Source organism: Fukomys damarensis, unplaced genomic scaffold (assembly GCF_012274545.1).
Source record: "Fukomys damarensis isolate Sample0158 unplaced genomic scaffold, DMR_v1.0_HiC HiC_scaffold_37, whole genome shotgun sequence".
Lineage (NCBI taxonomy): Eukaryota > Metazoa > Chordata > Mammalia > Rodentia > Bathyergidae > Fukomys > Fukomys damarensis.
In genome coordinates, this window is record NW_022900949.1 from 49547636 (window position 1) to 49563660 (window position 16025).

The 16025-nt window shown below is 43.0% G+C and overlaps 1 protein-coding gene across 3 annotated transcripts in view; it reads left to right on the forward strand.

The window, feature by feature from the left end:
* The first annotated feature begins 3245 nt into the window (after positions 1 to 3245).
* Pccb (propionyl-CoA carboxylase subunit beta) overlaps positions 3246 to 16025 on the forward strand; it is a 76289-nt gene continuing 63509 nt past the window's right edge. For 2 of the 3 annotated variants that reach the window (XM_010625513.3, XM_010625512.2), the window contains exons 1-5: positions 3246 to 3484; positions 6584 to 6703; positions 8025 to 8093; positions 11780 to 11836; positions 14881 to 14994. In XM_010625513.3, coding sequence (XP_010623815.1) covers positions 3302 to 3484; positions 6584 to 6703; positions 8025 to 8093; positions 11780 to 11836; positions 14881 to 14994 — 543 coding nt within the window. In that variant the 5' untranslated portion in view covers positions 3246 to 3301. The remainder of the gene's footprint in view (positions 3485 to 6583; positions 6704 to 8024; positions 8094 to 11779; positions 11837 to 14880; positions 14995 to 16025) is intronic. The other variant, XM_033759470.1, reaches the window with a different exon arrangement.

Consider the following 16025-nt stretch of genomic DNA (forward strand, 5'->3'; position numbering starts at 1 on the left):
TGCAGCCCAGGCTTGCCTCAAATTTAAGATCCCTTTGCCTCAGACTCCTGAGTGCTGGAGTTACAAGCATGTACCATGGAACCCATGCTGCAGACTGGTATCCTGATTCCAGATTTTTCATCTGTACTATCTCAAAAACCAAGAAAATGAAAGGCAGATCAGGGTAATTCCTTTCTCACGATACAGAAACAACTGAAAAATAGAAATCTTCAAGTGGGACTAATGACAGGAAAGCAGACCAGAGTATGCCAGTATTCAAAAGGTCAATTCCTGGATAGCTCAACTCTCCTCCTTCACTAGGTACCCCAGATTGGGACTTGCATTTGAGGTAAGAGGAACAGTATTACAGATCTATAGAATTACATACAAGTCCATGGGTAGGCCCCTAGGACAGAGAGGACAGTGAGAAAGGAGGAGGATGCTGTGGTTTGAATATGATTTGTCCTTCTTCCAGGACAGGAATTTAATCCCCAAAGTCATATGTTAGTAGTATTCAGAGACTGGGGATTTAGCTCCGTGGTTCTGGGCCCTGCCTTGCAAGCGCAAAGACCCGAGTTTGATCCCCGGTACCAAAACAAACAAACAAACAAACAAAACATATTCAGACACTAGAAACTTAATCTGAAATCATATCTTGGGAAGTGATTAGATTAAATCACTGGGGTGGGGCCCTATGATTGAATGCTGGTGGTATTCTGAGGAGAGGGAGAAACCACACAGAGATCTGATGTGATGCTGCCAAGGAGTTCCTTGTGAGAAACAGCTCCATACTCTGGATTTCCAACTTCCCAGACTGTGAAATAAAATAAACCTCTTTTGTTTATAAAGTACCCACTCCAGGTAGTTCACCATAGTAGTGAAAAGGGCTGATAGAAGGAGAAAGATGGGAAGAGAAAGCTGGAAAGAGCAGTATGTTTCAGTGTTTCAGACTATCTGTCGAGCACCAGTTACTTAAACACAAAAAAGTTCTTGCTTCCCTGAGGGATCAATGCTTATCCTAGCCCTAACAGAGGGTGGATCAGGATAAACTGCTTGAAGGAGATAATACCCAAGCAGAGGCTGAAAGCATGCATAGGAGTAGGTGAAAACCTCCAGACCTACATGAAATTGCCTTGTTAGCTAAGTTCAACATTATAAATACATTCTGAAGATTCTGGATGTGAGCTGGGTCTTGGAAAGCTTAATGATCAACTTTAGCAGTTTTCTGTGGTTAAGAATGAGAACTGTGCACCTTGTACTTTGCCTTGAACACTTGCCTATTAGCTAGGGAAACAGACGGACACGCTCTCAACACTTCAGTTTCAAAACTTGCAAGCAGTGATTCTTAAATTTCATTAAGCATCAGAATTAAAGTTACCTGCCAAAACATCACTGGCCATGTTCCATTTCTGATTCCATAAAAGATGGAACATGGCCAGTGATCTGTTTTAGCGGATAACTTTAACTAATGGTCGTGAGAAACTGTCTGGGAAAGGGGGCATGACCTGTCAATCTTGGAGTTCCAGGATGCATACACAGCACAGTTCCCAAAGTCCTGCACTGGGACCAATCAGAAAATACTATCTTTGGCTGGGGATTTAGCTCAGTGGTTCCGCCTCCTGCCTTGCAAGCACAAAGACCCAAGTTTGATCCCTGGTATCAAAAACAAAACAAAACAAACAAAACTATCTTCAATTATTCTTGCCGGAATTGAAGCAGGTTTTTGATAGGACATCCTAGATATGACCTAAACCTGAGGAGTGGACAAAATTCTCATGTTCTCCCAGGACCAGCCCTTTCTCTATTTTCTAGGTTTGTTCCTAAAAGCTGAGATTCAAATGTAGGTCTCGTAGTACCTGTTAAGTCAGACAGATGAAGGTGGGCCTTGTCTAGCCAGGAGACTTCAGACCTTGGACCTTTAGCTTTCCTGTGTATCTGGCTGCCATTAAGCTCTTGGCTCCTGTATTCTCTTTCAAAGTGGTCAGCTCTCACCTTGCAGAGTGTACTTCTTTTCCTACCTTTAATGTACAACCTTACAACCTCTTGTGCTTTTCTCCAATTCTTTGTTTAGGATAAAGAAATACATAGAAGGAATCTCTACAAGGAGTCCCCCAAACCCCGTAACATGTCTGGGGTGAAATCTAAGCACCTTAGAATTTGCATTTCCAACCTGATCCTGAAACTGCTGTGCTAACAAGATTCTCTCCATAGCCAAACTTTGGTTAGGTTCTAATGAGTTCTTTCTTGAGTAGGCCTGACCTGGGACACCCAAGGTCTTTTCTTGTAGAGTCTAGTTTTAGCAAGAATCTTGCTAAGTTAGTTCCTCTGGAATCCTCTACTCTTGGTACCTAATCACTCTTTGCATCTGATCAGGTTTCGAATCGTCCACCATCCCGCAGGTGATGTCTGAGTAACCTAGCTTGCCTTCAGCAAGATCTTTGATAGGTTTAGCCAGAGTCTCACTGTCCCTTCAAGGTTCCTCTTCTTCCCTACTTCTTGGCTATAATCCCCCTTTTCTTTGTACTGGGAGTTAACTGTAGTCAATATCATCGCAGTGGTCCTTAGTGTAACAGAGTCTTGAATAAAGATTGCTTTACTATTCTTTAACAAAGGTCGTGGGTTTTTTTTTTTTTTTAACAGAGCCGTTTTAAGAAACCGACTAGGTACAAGTTAAAGTTACTGTGCTCAACACCTGGTATACTCAATAGAATTTGAATCTCTGAGTTTGAATCCTGGCTCTACCATATCTTCAGTCTTGTCTTTAGATCAAATCACTCTGCTTCACTTGCCTCACTTGTGAAATCAGAATATGGGCTAGTTAATGGTAAGTGCAAAAAGCAACATGTGGCACAGTGTTCAGTTAACCTTGGTTAATGTTTACTATCAGCTCATTTTCTAGAGGAGGAGGGATGATAAAGCTGAGGTTCTAGGTGGCTAAAGAAAGCCTGAATAGGGAAGGTTGGAAGGATTGGAGGGCAGGGGAATGGGGAAAAAAACTAAGATATATCTTGTAAAGGTACAAAGTCATCATACCGCATACCTAAAATATACCAATAAACTTAAAAAGAAAAAGAAAGCACGAATATACTCCCTCTTCTGTGCAGCAAGGCAGGCAAAAATTCCGAAGACCAGGCCTTTGCTTTTTCTCTGCATATCTCTGAATACCGCCTAAGGCCTATAAAACACACGCTCCACTCCCAAAAAACGCTCAGTAGCCCTGCCCCCAGATCCCTACGTTCCGCAGACGCTACGCAGGCGTGTCCCGGCTTTATGCACATGCGTACTCAGGTGCGCTAGAGTGAGGCGCGCCTGCTGAGCAACAATGGCGGCGGCCATACGAGTGGCGGCGGCTGGAGCTAGGCTCAGCGTTCTATCTAGTGGTCTCCGCACTGCGGCTCGCAGCCTTTGCAGCCAAGGCGCCTCCGTTAACGAACGTATAGAGAATAAAAGAAGCGCCGCACTGCTGGGAGGAGGCCAGCGCCGCATCGAAGCGCAGCATAAGCGAGTAAGTCCGAGGGTCGAGCGAGCCCGCCCCTTCGCTTGCGCCCTATCATTGTGCTCCTGGCCCGTAGCGCCCGAGACGCCGCTCAGCCAATCGGCGCCGTGCAGGGAGGGGCGGGGCAATGACGCTCACCTGGAGAATCAGTGGTCTCAGTCTAGAAGCTGGTGAAATCGGGATGGGTTTCTCTGAGCCGTCACCCGCTGGTGTCCCCCTTGAAATTTTAGACGGACCTATCACGGGTCCGTTCAGCTCTCCATTTAACAGCTGTAAACTTTTGTGCAATTTAATATCCAGGAATCAGTTTGTCTTATACAGAAGATGATCATAATTCTTCCTTCACAATCTTATTCTTAGAATAGAGAAAAGCAACGATGGACACTCACTAAAAAAGATCTGCTTAGTTTTCTGCTCCAGGAAAGAGTGGCGGGCAAGTTTTTTTTTTCTACGATGAGTAAAGAAAAATCGAGGAATGTGGTTGGGGAAGTAATTTGGGCAGAATCACATTAACCTGGGGTGAAGTGTGCTGCCCAGAGACAGGCACCCTCCTGAGGTCTCAGCGCTCATCCTTTGGCTGGGCAGGCAGCATGTGGCCTCTCTGGGAATTTGCAGGTTACTCTGCTGTCTGGCTGGAGTGAGCAACTGCCCTGCACTGCCTGGATTGTGTTTTTCAGATTAATTTATGAAAAGGAAAGCATCATATTGACTACAGGTACTCATAGGCCAGCCAGTAAAATGCAATAAATACTTTGGATACATATTTCTGTGCTTCAGCATCAGGCGATTTTCTTTTTTTTAACTTCACACTTTTTTTTGTAGTGCATCTAGGTTATATAGACTAATAGATTTCGTGACTTCTTGAATTATGAGTTGAGGATCACATCTGGCCTTCGAAGATAAACTGGGTGGGCAATTTAGCAGTAAAAGAAACTGGGAGAGGTGACCTCAGATTGGGGCCAGGCTTACTCAGTGTATCCCTGAGTTGTGCTTGAGTCTATCCCAAAGTGCTGGACAAGTTATCAAGAAGAAAGGACAGGGCTGGGGATTTAGCTCAGTGGTTCTGCTGCCCGCCTCGCAAGTGCAAGGTCCCAAATTCGATCCCCGGTACAAAAAAAAAAAATGCAGAAGTGAACCTTAGTGGGCAAAGAGCACTCAGACACTAACAAGCTTGGGGGAGGTGACTGAGAAGGCTGGGGTCGGAGAAGATGTAAGAGTCTAGATCAAGTGTTGATTCACACGTCATCTATTTCTATTGACAAAGGCCCGAAGGTAACAGTTCCTTTTTAATAGCTGGGAGTGAACTGTAAATTTGGCTGATGGTTTGTGGTGTGTGGAGTTCCCTCCCTTTATGGGGTGAGAGAATGTTAGATCATCCTCTGGAGAGGCCAATTAGTGCTCCGTGTACTCTTGAGTGGGAGCCAGTTGCCCAATTCCTTCCTGGAACATCACTCCACCCCTTCCCAGGCAGATTATGTTAGGTTTATTTTATTTTATTTATTTATTTTTGGAGGGGAAGGGGTTTATTTGGCTTATAATTCGTAGAGGTTTCAGTCCATATTCAGTGTGTTAGGTTTAGATATAGCCTGCAGAAACTTTTACCAAAGATGGTTTGGTTGGGAGGCAGACTTTCACCTTCTTTTAAACAGTTTTGGAGTATTTCTGTAGGATAGATTTCCTTGAAGTGGAATTAGTGGGTCAAAGGGTATAAATGTTTAAAAATTTTTTAAAACTCCATGCTGCCGGGCCGGGGATTTAGCTCAGTAGTGTGGCTGCCTGCCTCAAAAGCGAAAGGTCCTGAGTTCAATCCCTGGTACTGGAAAAAAAAAAAAAATTCCATACTGCCAAATTTCTTTCTTGGGACTTACTCAGCTTTATATAATGGTGTATAGGATTGCTTAGTGTTTAAAACATTCTTACCAGTTTGGTTGCTTTCCTAGGGGGAGGTACAGTGGTCTACAGTATTTGGTTGGGGCTGAGATTTTGGGAACCCAAGCAGTGGAGGCTTTTTATTTTATTTTACTATTTGTTTGCACTCCTGGGGATTGAACCCAAGGCGTGCTGAGCCACAGTCTTGCTAAATTGCACAAGTTGGCCTCATATTTGCTGCCCTCCTGCCTCAGCCATTCAAGCGCTAGGATTACAGCTGTGGCATAGTGGAGGTTCCTGTTAGACTGGGACTTCCAATCTTAGCTCTAAGAATTTTTTGGAGGATAATGAGAGAGGATTTTGGTAGGTAATTCAGGCTGGCCTTGAACTTGAGATCCTCCTGAGTGCTATTTTTTGTTTGTTTTTTTGAACTCTTCTCAGGCAAGCTTGTTAGCACTCTGTCCCATTCCTTTTTATGCAACAGTTACTTGCTGTGGGCTCCCTGTCAGGTGTGTGGTCTCTAAGCTGGGCTCCCAGTGTGAGGTAGTAGGAGGAAGGGGAGAAGCCCCTGGGGGAGGAGACAGAAGAGCCCTATGGGAGTTCAGAGCAAATAGGTGGCTTTGGGCCTGGTGAGGTGAGAAGCCTGGAAATCTGAGGGTAGAACCTCACGGCCCTTCACCTAAGCCTGCATTACATTTCCACCTGCTTCACCATTTTTTAAAGACTCCTTAGGCCCCTCATAAGTGTTTCTGGAGTAGTTAGCTTGTTCTAGCTTTAGGTTTTCCATAATCCCACCTCTTTCCACCTTGCCCTCCTTTTTTTTTTTTCCCGACCGGAGATTTTATTTAAGGGAGTGGAACAGAGGGAAAGAGCAGAGGTTGCCCTCCTTTTTTGAATTAGGGTCCAGACTGGACTTGGGCTTACTAGGAATACTGGGCTGGCCTTATCTCATAGCAGTTCTCCTGCTTCAGCCTCCTGAGTGCCGAGATTACAGGGTATAACACCATGCCCCATCCTCCTCCCTTTCACAGTCAGGTGGCTCCTGGAGCACCTGTCTACCTTGATTTCCGCACTGTCTGAAATGAAGTTTATTAATAACACTTGTTTGCCCTGGGCAGGTCAGAGAGAAAGAAGGGTTTCACGTCAGGGTGAAGGGGCAAAACCTGTTCTGGCTTTCGTATGAACTCTCCTTCGGTTACTAACTTTGGTAACACTACTGAGTGATCTTTTGTGTTTTAGGGAAAGCTGACTGCCAGGGAGCGAATCAGTCTCTTGGTGGACCCTGGCAGCTTTGTTGAGAGTGACCTGTTTGTGGAACACAGATGTGCAGATTTTGGAATGGATGCTGATAAGAATAAGGTATCTGCTCGAGTGGTGGTATGGACACTTCCCAGCTGTGGCTCTGCTCGCCACAGAGGAATGAGTCTGCAGAGCTTCTCTGAGTCTTCTTGAGAAGTACTGCTGAGGCCTTGTGTTCTCCCTCTCCCTCCTTTTTGTCTACAGGTGGAATGGGGGTGGGCTGTTCAAAACTCTGTGCAGTTTGACTTGGTCCCAGTTCCCAGGGCTCTGGTTGTGGGTTCGGTTCTGGCTAGTACACAGTGACAAATTTGGAAAGAGGGTCTTTCTAAAGACATGAGAATGTCTTTTAGTTGTATTCTGAGAACCAGGTACTCCTAAATGCTGGCCAGTGTCTTTTTTGTCATGGTTTAAGTTTATACCTCTGAGTTCTTGAGATCAGCAAAAATTAGTGTCCTTCAATGGGTACATGGAATTCCCTGGCCTCATTTTTGATCCGTTTTATATACATACATATATATATATATATATTTATATGATTTCTGCAACCAAAGAGATGTAAAGTGGGCACCAAACCAGCTTGCTCCATTTGCACCATTATGGACTACACTGATTGATGGGTTTCCATGAAAAATGGTATTTAAAATTTTTTTTAGCTAGAGTCTCACTGTGTAGCCCAGGCTGGCCTTGAACTTGTGGTGATCGTCCTGCCTCAGCCTCCCAGGTTTGAGGATTACATGTATGTGTAATCCTCCACACCTGGCTGGATTTGCCTTTTTAAGGTTTAAGATAGGGGTATGTGGCTTTTGGGAATGTTCTTCTTCCCATGAGCATCTGATGGTGGCCTAAGCCATTTCTAGATTATTTTTTTTTCTTTCTTTTTTTTTTTTTTTTTTTTTTTTTTTTTCTTTTTTTTTTTTTTTTTTGGCAGTACTGCGGACTGAACTCAGGACCTCGTGCTTGCAAGGCAGGTGTGGCACCATTGAGCTAAATACTTGGCCCTCTTTTTCCCCTTCCCCCTCCCCTCCCCTCCCCTCTTCTCTCCTCTTCTCTCCTCTTCTTTCCTTTCCTTTCCTCAGTGCTGGGGTTGGAACCCAGAGCCTTGCGCATGGTAGGCAAGTGCTCTACCACTGAGCTGTCACTCCAGCCTGATTATTTTGTTTTCAGGAAGGAAGATGAAGTTTCAGAGGACAGTACTCTTCACCCCATTAGTGGAGTCCAGTGTTTGCTTTTGCAGGTTCAGGGAAGGGTTGGACTCCTTTGGATTCAGATTGAGTTTTAAGGAATTTAGTGTTTTGTCTTTCCATGAGGTATAGTTGCTAAATTCATTAAAAGAAAGAAGTGTTTGGACTTTTTAACCTTGATCTTTCTATTTCTCTAATAGTTTCCTGGAGACAGCGTGGTCACTGGAAGGGGCCGGATCAATGGAAGATTGGTTTATGTCTTCAGTCAGGTATTTCACAACTCCAGTGGACTAAGCTTTTCAGAGAGACAGGAGGAAAATATTGGGAATGAAATCTTACAGTTTGGGAAAGGTTAGGGATCTGCCTTCTTGTTTTCATTTCCTATGTCTGGAGTATTATAGTTTTTTTCTTAGGAGGGAAGAGTCCTTAGGGAGGACTAAGGAAAGGATCACAGGGATGTACGTTTATATGAAATTGTCCCAGGATCCAAGAGCTTTTCCTATGAGTGAGATTCCTTTAGCAGTGTTAGGTGAGTACCTGAAGGACACCCTTGTCCCTGGCTGTGTTTGTATCCAGGAATACAGCAGATGCAGCATGGGCTAAGGGGATTTGACTGTCAGGACCACAGGCTCTTGAACTTTGGGCATTAAGTGTTCAAAGTGGAGTCAGGCTGCATCCTGACAGAATTTGTTCACACTGAGACTGTAGGAGAATGTCTTGGGCAAAATCATGACTCTCCAGAAATGTTCAAGTCCTGATCTCCAAAAGCTGTGTGTTGTTACCTTACACAGCAAAGAAGAATTAAGGTTGTTAATCAGCTGACATCAATAGAGAGGCCTGCCTGGATCATTGAGGTGGACATCCAGGTGCTTTAAATGTGAACGAGGGCCAGGCACAGTGGTGCGTTCCTGTGGATCCAGCTCCGTGAGAGATCAAGGCAGGAGCGTTACAAGTGTGAGGCCAGCCTGAGTGATTTGGCAAGAGCCTGTCTCAAAATAAAATATCAAAACGGTTGTGGATGTAGTTCAGTGGTAGAGTGATACAATAGAAGAGGGAGGCTGAAGAAGAGCTAGAGCGATACAGCGTGAAAAGGACTTGCCGTAGCTGGCTTTGAAGATGGAGGAGGAGGAGTCCATGAGTAAAGGAATACGAGCAGTCTCTGGAAGCGAGTAAAGGTAAGAAAACAGATGGCCTTTTGAATCCTTCAGAGAGGAACACAACCCACCAATCTAGATTTCAATTTAGTAAGGCCTATGTAGGACTTCTAGACTAGGGAACTGGGAGGTAGTAAGCATGTTCTTCTAAGCCTTTGAAGTTGTGTTACTTGGTTATAGCAGCAATAAAATCTGACAAAGAATAGATTGTTTGCTATTTTGGATTCCCCCCACCTCCACAGGTGGAAGTGTGTGTGTGTGTGTGTGTATATATATATATATATATATATATATATATACATACATACATGTGAATGTTTAGTTTCTTTCACCAGCCTAAAGTTAAAGTGGTAGGAAATTAAAGTGGTACTAAAATAATTATGTTTGGTTAATTATAAATTTATCACATTGAGACAGTACTTATTTACTCATTGACTTTTGAAATGTTAAGACTATGTGTTATAAGCGGGTCTACCAAATGCTGAATTAGAAAAAGTCACTTTTTCCCCCCAACTTATAAGAATGAGCAAAAATTCACATGGAAAGCACTGAAAAGATAGAACAAAGAAAGTTACTGTGTTTTCTGGACATGAAGTTCACCTAGCTACTTAGTTAAACAGACAAAAACAATTATCAAATTGATGCTTTTGAGCCTCCTGTGCTTCCGAGGTAAGTGGAAAGGAGGAGAGGGTGGAGATTCCTGAGAAAGGATTGTTGCCTTGAGGTGAATTACTCTGTAGGTTGCACAGGGCAGAACAGGAAGGGTCACTGTACAAAGTCCAGGCAAGTGTTGTGTACTCAGGACAAAAAATGCTCATATCCTGGGTTGAAGAGAGCTTTAGGGAAATGGGACAAGGAGTCCCTGAAGGATACTGAACGAGGGAGTAATGAACCAGCCTTTTTGATGTGATCTCTAAGATGTTTGTATCTATATTGTATTTTTTTTTTTTTTGTACCGGGGATTGAACTTGGGCCTTTGTGCTTACAAGACAGGCAGCAGAACCGCTGAACTAAATCTCCAGCTTAAGATGTTTGTATCTATGGGTGTTTTTCTGGGACTTTTTCACTTTTCCAGAGTAAAATCTTCAGTCTCTTATGTGATAATTGGCTGTTGGTGTGTTGGGGGTTGAGGGAAGGCTGATTGCAAACTTAACCCGATACATCTGGTTAAATTTCTTTCTTTTTAAAAATTTTTTTGGTTCCCAGAATCAAACTTGGGTCCTTGTGCTTGGAAGGCAGGTGGTGGAACCGCTGAGCTAAATCCCCAGTCCAATTTCTTTCTTTTTTTTTTTAATTTTATTTTTTAATTTTAAAATAAATTTTATTTTATCACATCTCCCCCTCTATCTCCTTGCCCTATGTACAAAAGCTTTACTTCTATTTTTCCTTCTATTTTCACTTTTTTTGTCTCTTCCTTTCTCCCTTCCTCCTCCCTTGTTCCCCTTTCCATTTGAATACTCCTATTTCCCATCATCCATTTCAGTTGTTATTTCCATTTTCGGCTTCTCACGCCAGAGAAACTATGCGGTATTTACACATGTGTGTCTAATTTATTTCACTTAAGAGAATGGTCTCAAGAATATAGGCGTTTAGCTGTGAATATCTGAAACTCATCCTTCTTTATGGCAGAGTCCGGTTGAATTGCTTTAGGGAATAAATAAACTTTCCTTTTCTCAAGGTGGGGAGGCCTTCTGAAGTCTGCTTCTAACACAGACTTTCTGTTAACTTGTTTCCAGTACCCTCCTCACCCCTCACTTTCCTTGGTTTCTGGGTTGTCCCTGCTTTGGTTACCTTGAGTGCAGGTGTGCAGGCTTCTGTTTCCTCCAAGGGAGGTATTCTTGTGATTTCAGTTTGCTTCAAGTTTATTCAGTCTTCTCCGCTGTTGTCTGCTCTTCCTTGTGTGTTGGTTCTGTTTTTTATTCACTATTATTGCCATTGTCTTCCTCTGCTTCCTCCTCTGCCTTCCCTTTCCCCTGTAAGTTGCTCAAGCTGGGCTTAAATTTGCAGTCCTCTTGCCACAGCCTCCCAGCAGTGCTGGAATTACAAGTGTGGGCCACCCCATTTAGCTTCTTTTTTCATTTTTTAATTTTGAGACAGGGTCTTCTTGCTAAATCTCCCAGGCTGGCTTCAAACTTGTGATGCACCTTCCTTAGCCTCCTGAGTAGCTGGGATTACAGGCTTGTGCCACTGTGCTCAGCCTGCCTGTCTTTTTGGTGAGGTTTTAGAAGGGAGGCCACACCCACAGGGTGCCCTTTATATGTGAAAGTAATGGAAGTCCATAAGTAGAGACAACAGCTGTTGCCTGTCAAAACAGCAAATGTTTCCTAGAAATAGAAATGCCTAGATTATATCCATGGAATCTGATATTAGGGTTAATCCTACAGAAGTTATTTCCTCAGCTACAAATTATTATTATAGAGTGAAGACTTAAGTCTTTTGCTCTTGACAATGCATGAACTCCCTTTAAGATATTTTTATTCACTATTTTATGGAATAATCTATGAATCAGATTTTCTGTTTTTGTAACTTATTCACTATTTTATAGAATCTATAAATCAGATTTTCTTTGTTTTTGTGAAACGCCTATAAAAACACTTATCTATGAATTTTCTTTCTCCTCCTCCTCTTACTCCTCTTGGTGGACAGTTTGAGACAGGGTCTTGCTGTGTAGCTCAGGCTGGCCTTCAACTCAAGGAGTTCTTTCTGCGTCAGCCACTCAAGTGCTGGTAGTACAGGCATGGCTCATCTTACTGGATCTTTATCTCTCTTCAGTCATCCTTATTGATTTGTTTCCCTTTTAGGATTTCACAGTTTTTGGAGGCAGTCTGTCAGGAGCACATGCTCAGAAGATCTGCAAAGTAAGTGTTTAATATTAAAAATAAGTCAAATACTTTCATCAGGCATATAGTGCATATTGAGTATTTTGGGGGTGTAAGTCCCTGAGCTGGGTACTTGGTATGGGGCAGAGTTGTGTAAGATGCGGTACTGACCTCAAGGGATTCTTAGGACTTTTTTGTGCTATGGATCTCTTTGACAGGCTAGCAAAGCTTGCACTCTCATATTTTTATATACCTAAAATATGTAAAATTATAAAGGACTAAAAATATTTAAAAAACATATTTGTAATATATGTGCTTCTTTACTAATGCATTAACAAGATTAGCAGTAGAGCTAGTATTTGGTATAATTTCCACATTGCATGAATAAAAATAATATTCAACAACTTTAACAAAAAACATCTGGCTTCTAATAATGACAAAGTCACAGGTATTTCTAAAATTATTGTGCTTTCTTGGCTATATTCATATTTGAGGGAAATGCTAGAGATGAGGTAAAGTTAGTAAAAAATATAAAGTTTTTCCCTTCAAGATTCATAAACTGCTGAAATCTGTTCACAAAGCCTCCCCCATGCCAACAGTTCTGAGTCCCAGGATTAGAGGGAGAGTCCAGGTGCTAAAAGGTAAAGAACAGTGTAAAGATTGTATGATGGATGGTATTTTATTTTATTTTTTGTTTTTTTTTGAGACAGGGTCTCACTATGTAGTTCAGACTGCTCTAGAACTCATTGTGTAGCCCAGGCTGGTCTCGAACTCACTACGATCCTCCTACCTCAGCTTCCCGAGTGCTGGGATTACAGGCATGTGCCACCACGTCCGGCTTGATGGATGGTATTTTAAAAGCACTGGCAGAGGACTGGGGGAGTAGCTCAGTGGTAGAGTGCTTGCCTAGCATGCACAAAGCCCTGGGAGACGTAGATTTTTTTTTTCTGGTACTGGGGATTGAACTCAGAACTGTGCTTGCAAGGCAGGTAGGGTGCCACTGAGCTAGATCCTCGGCCCGAGATTTAGATGTTTTGAGGAAGAATAAAAATGGAGCTCACATTTGGAGTTTTTGGAGATAAAAGTTACACCATTAGTGATGGGCAGGGCTTCCCTCTGCAGTGGAACACCTGGTTTCTAGATGAGGTCCTGGTGTACATTCCTCCTAAGGGTGTGGGTCACTCACATAACTTCTTTGGGCAGTCGTATTGGGAGCTGAACCCATGCATGGTTTTTGTACTGATCTACATGTCCAGCCCTTTCTATTTATTTTTATTTTGCAAAAGGGTCTTAACTAAATTCCTTAGTTGCCCAGCATGGGCTTGAATTTGCAGTCCTCCTGCCTCAGCCTCCCAGAGTATTGGAATTACAGATGTGAGCCACTGTGCCCAGCTCACTCTCAAGCTTTCTGATTTTCCTGTTTTTACCACCTCTGTTGTTATGATTAAGTGAGACAACGGAGGTGAACATGTTTTATGAACTTTCTAGGGCTATAGGAATGTACTTCATTTTGCTGTCAGAACTTCTGACCCATGAAGACAATCTGTCACATTATAAATAAAAGGCCTGGGTTGACATTTACTTCTATGAAAATACTGCTTTGCCATTGTCTAAAATTTCTTCTTGCCAGGGATTTAGCTCAGTGGTTCCACTGCCTGCCTTGCAAGACAAGGACCTGAGTTCGATCACCAGTATCAAAACAATAAAATAAAATTTGTTCTTCTGTCAGAACAACTCTGAACAGCCTTTCTCCCCCTCCTCTCTTCTCATTCTTTCCCTTTTCCTCCATCTCTCTGCTCTTCTTACTCTCCTTCTTCCTCCTCTCATTCTTTTCTTCTCCTTCTTGTCCTTCCTCCCCTTCTCCTTCCTCCCCTTCATTATCTTCCTACTTCTCATTCTTCTTTTCTCTCTCTTTTTTTTTTTTTTTTTTTTTTTTTTTTTTTTTTTTTTTTTGTTTTGGAGACAGGGCCTCACTATGTAGTTGAGTCTGACCTGGAACTCACTATGTAGCCCAGGCTGTTCTAGAACTCACAATGATCCTCCTGCCTCAGCCTCCCCAGGGTTCGGATTACAGGTGTGCGCCACTACTCCCAGCCTCTCCTTTTTTTTCTGTCCTCCTTTTACTCTGCTTCCCCTTCTTTTCCCCTCCCCATTAAAAAGAAGAAAAGAATAACTGTGAGCAACTCTGCCTGTTGAAGATATTACAGCCTGAGCCCATGGTTCTAGAAGTGGCTGCCGTGAGCAGTGTTATTGCTTGCTAATGAGAAGTGTCTGGCCCTTGGATGTTGGGGGAGCTTTACTCAGCATTTTAAATATCTGGCCCTTGACAGGCATGGTGGCATATGTCTGTGATCTCTGTACTCTGAGGCTGAGGCAGGTGGATCGCCTTGAATTTGAGGCCAGCCTGGGGTACGTGGTGAGTTCAAGGTTGACCTAAACTACATACCAAGATCCTGTCTCAAAAACAAAACAGGAGGGCCAGGGATTTAGCTCAGTGGTTCTGCAGTCTGCCTCACAAGCCCAAGGTCCTGAGTTTGATTCCCCGCTACCAAAAAGCAAAACAGGGCCAGGAATTCAGCTCAGTGGCACTGCACCTGCCTTGCAAGCATAGGGTTCTGAGTTCGCTCCCCGGTACCAAACAAAACAAAATAAAAATTGTGTGTGTGTGTGTGTGTGTGTGTGTGTGTGTGTGTGTGTGTCTAGTCCTTTGTCTTCCATGGAAGTACCCAATTGTCATGAGAAATAAAACCATTGTTCCTGCCAATGTGTGTGTGTGTGTGTGTGTGTGTATCTAGTCCTTTGTCTTCCATGGAAGTACCCAATTGTCATGAGAAATAAAACCATTGTTCCTGCCTCCTGTGTGGAAAAGTTCACTCAGAACGTTGTTTTACTGAGGTAGTCTTTCTGTTTAGTTCAGGCTGGCCTTGAATTCAGTATCTTTCTGCCTCAGGCTCCCAAGTGCTGGGATTATAGGGATGCACCTGGCTGCACTCAGAACATTTTCCACAAAACACCTTGCTGTGTCAATGCTGTTTTTGATAACAAGAGCAATTGTCTCACAAAAGATTTCTCTGCTTTCTCAGATCATGGATCAGGCCATAACAGTGGGTGCTCCAGTGATTGGGCTGAATGACTCTGGGGGAGCCCGGATCCAAGAGGGAGTGGAGTCCTTGGCTGGCTATGCAGACATCTTCTTGGTAAGAAACATGAAGAAAGAGCAAGAAGTACAGATCCTGGTTCTCTAGGCTGTGTCCTGGCTCCTTGGCTTCCCAATCTCATTGTCTTCTGTCCTATTTGTCTCTTCTGGGGCTCCTTCCTGTGTCACTGGGGACGAGATGAAGGCTGGATAGACAGTAAGAGGGAGTGGAGATTTTCTTTCTCTCAGATAGAAGGTCCCTCACAGGGGAAAACAGGTCGTTCATAAGGGGAAAGTACTTGAACTATTTTTCCTTTTTTAGGAAAAAAATAGGGAATAGGGGCTGGGGATTTAGCTCAGCGGTTCGGTGGCCTGCCTTACAAGCGCAAGGACCCAAGTTCAATCCCTGGTACAAAAAAAAAAAAAAAAAGGAATAAGGAAGATTAAAATGAATGGATTTGCTACAATAGGATTTTTAAAAAGATAATTACAAAAATTTTTGGTTAAAATATTTATAAGATCATATGCCAAGTTCAAATAGGACAAAGAAGAAAGAAATCACTCCTAGTCCCACCATTTGGAAACATTTAGTGAACATCATTTTATTTATCTTTCTGCTTATTTATGGACTGAAATTATGAGACAAATGAAAGGGAACAGAATGCTATTTAAGATGTGAAGTATACTGTGAGGGAGGGGAAGATGGGTAGAAAGAGCCTCGCAGCATTTCCAGGGAGGTGAGGGCTAAGGAGGGAAGGGGACAGACACTGTTTCTCATCAGGCTGCTGCTGTTGTCACCCCCTGGCATGCAGACTTGGAAGCATTCTCCTTTTCCTTGGTTCCTACCCTTTGTGATTCATCAGAAATACAGTACATTTATTTTACCCTGGCTCGCTTCTTTCTTTCCTTCCTGTTCTTTCTTGGCAGTCCTGGAGATTGAATCAGGACCTTTGCATGGAGCTGTATCCCTATCCCTTCTTACAAGTGTGTGCCACCCCACCTGACCAGAATATTATAAAATACTCTAGTTTTAGGATTACTTATATTTGTTGAGAAGTCATTTTTTTATAGCTAAACCTACTTTTTAATCTT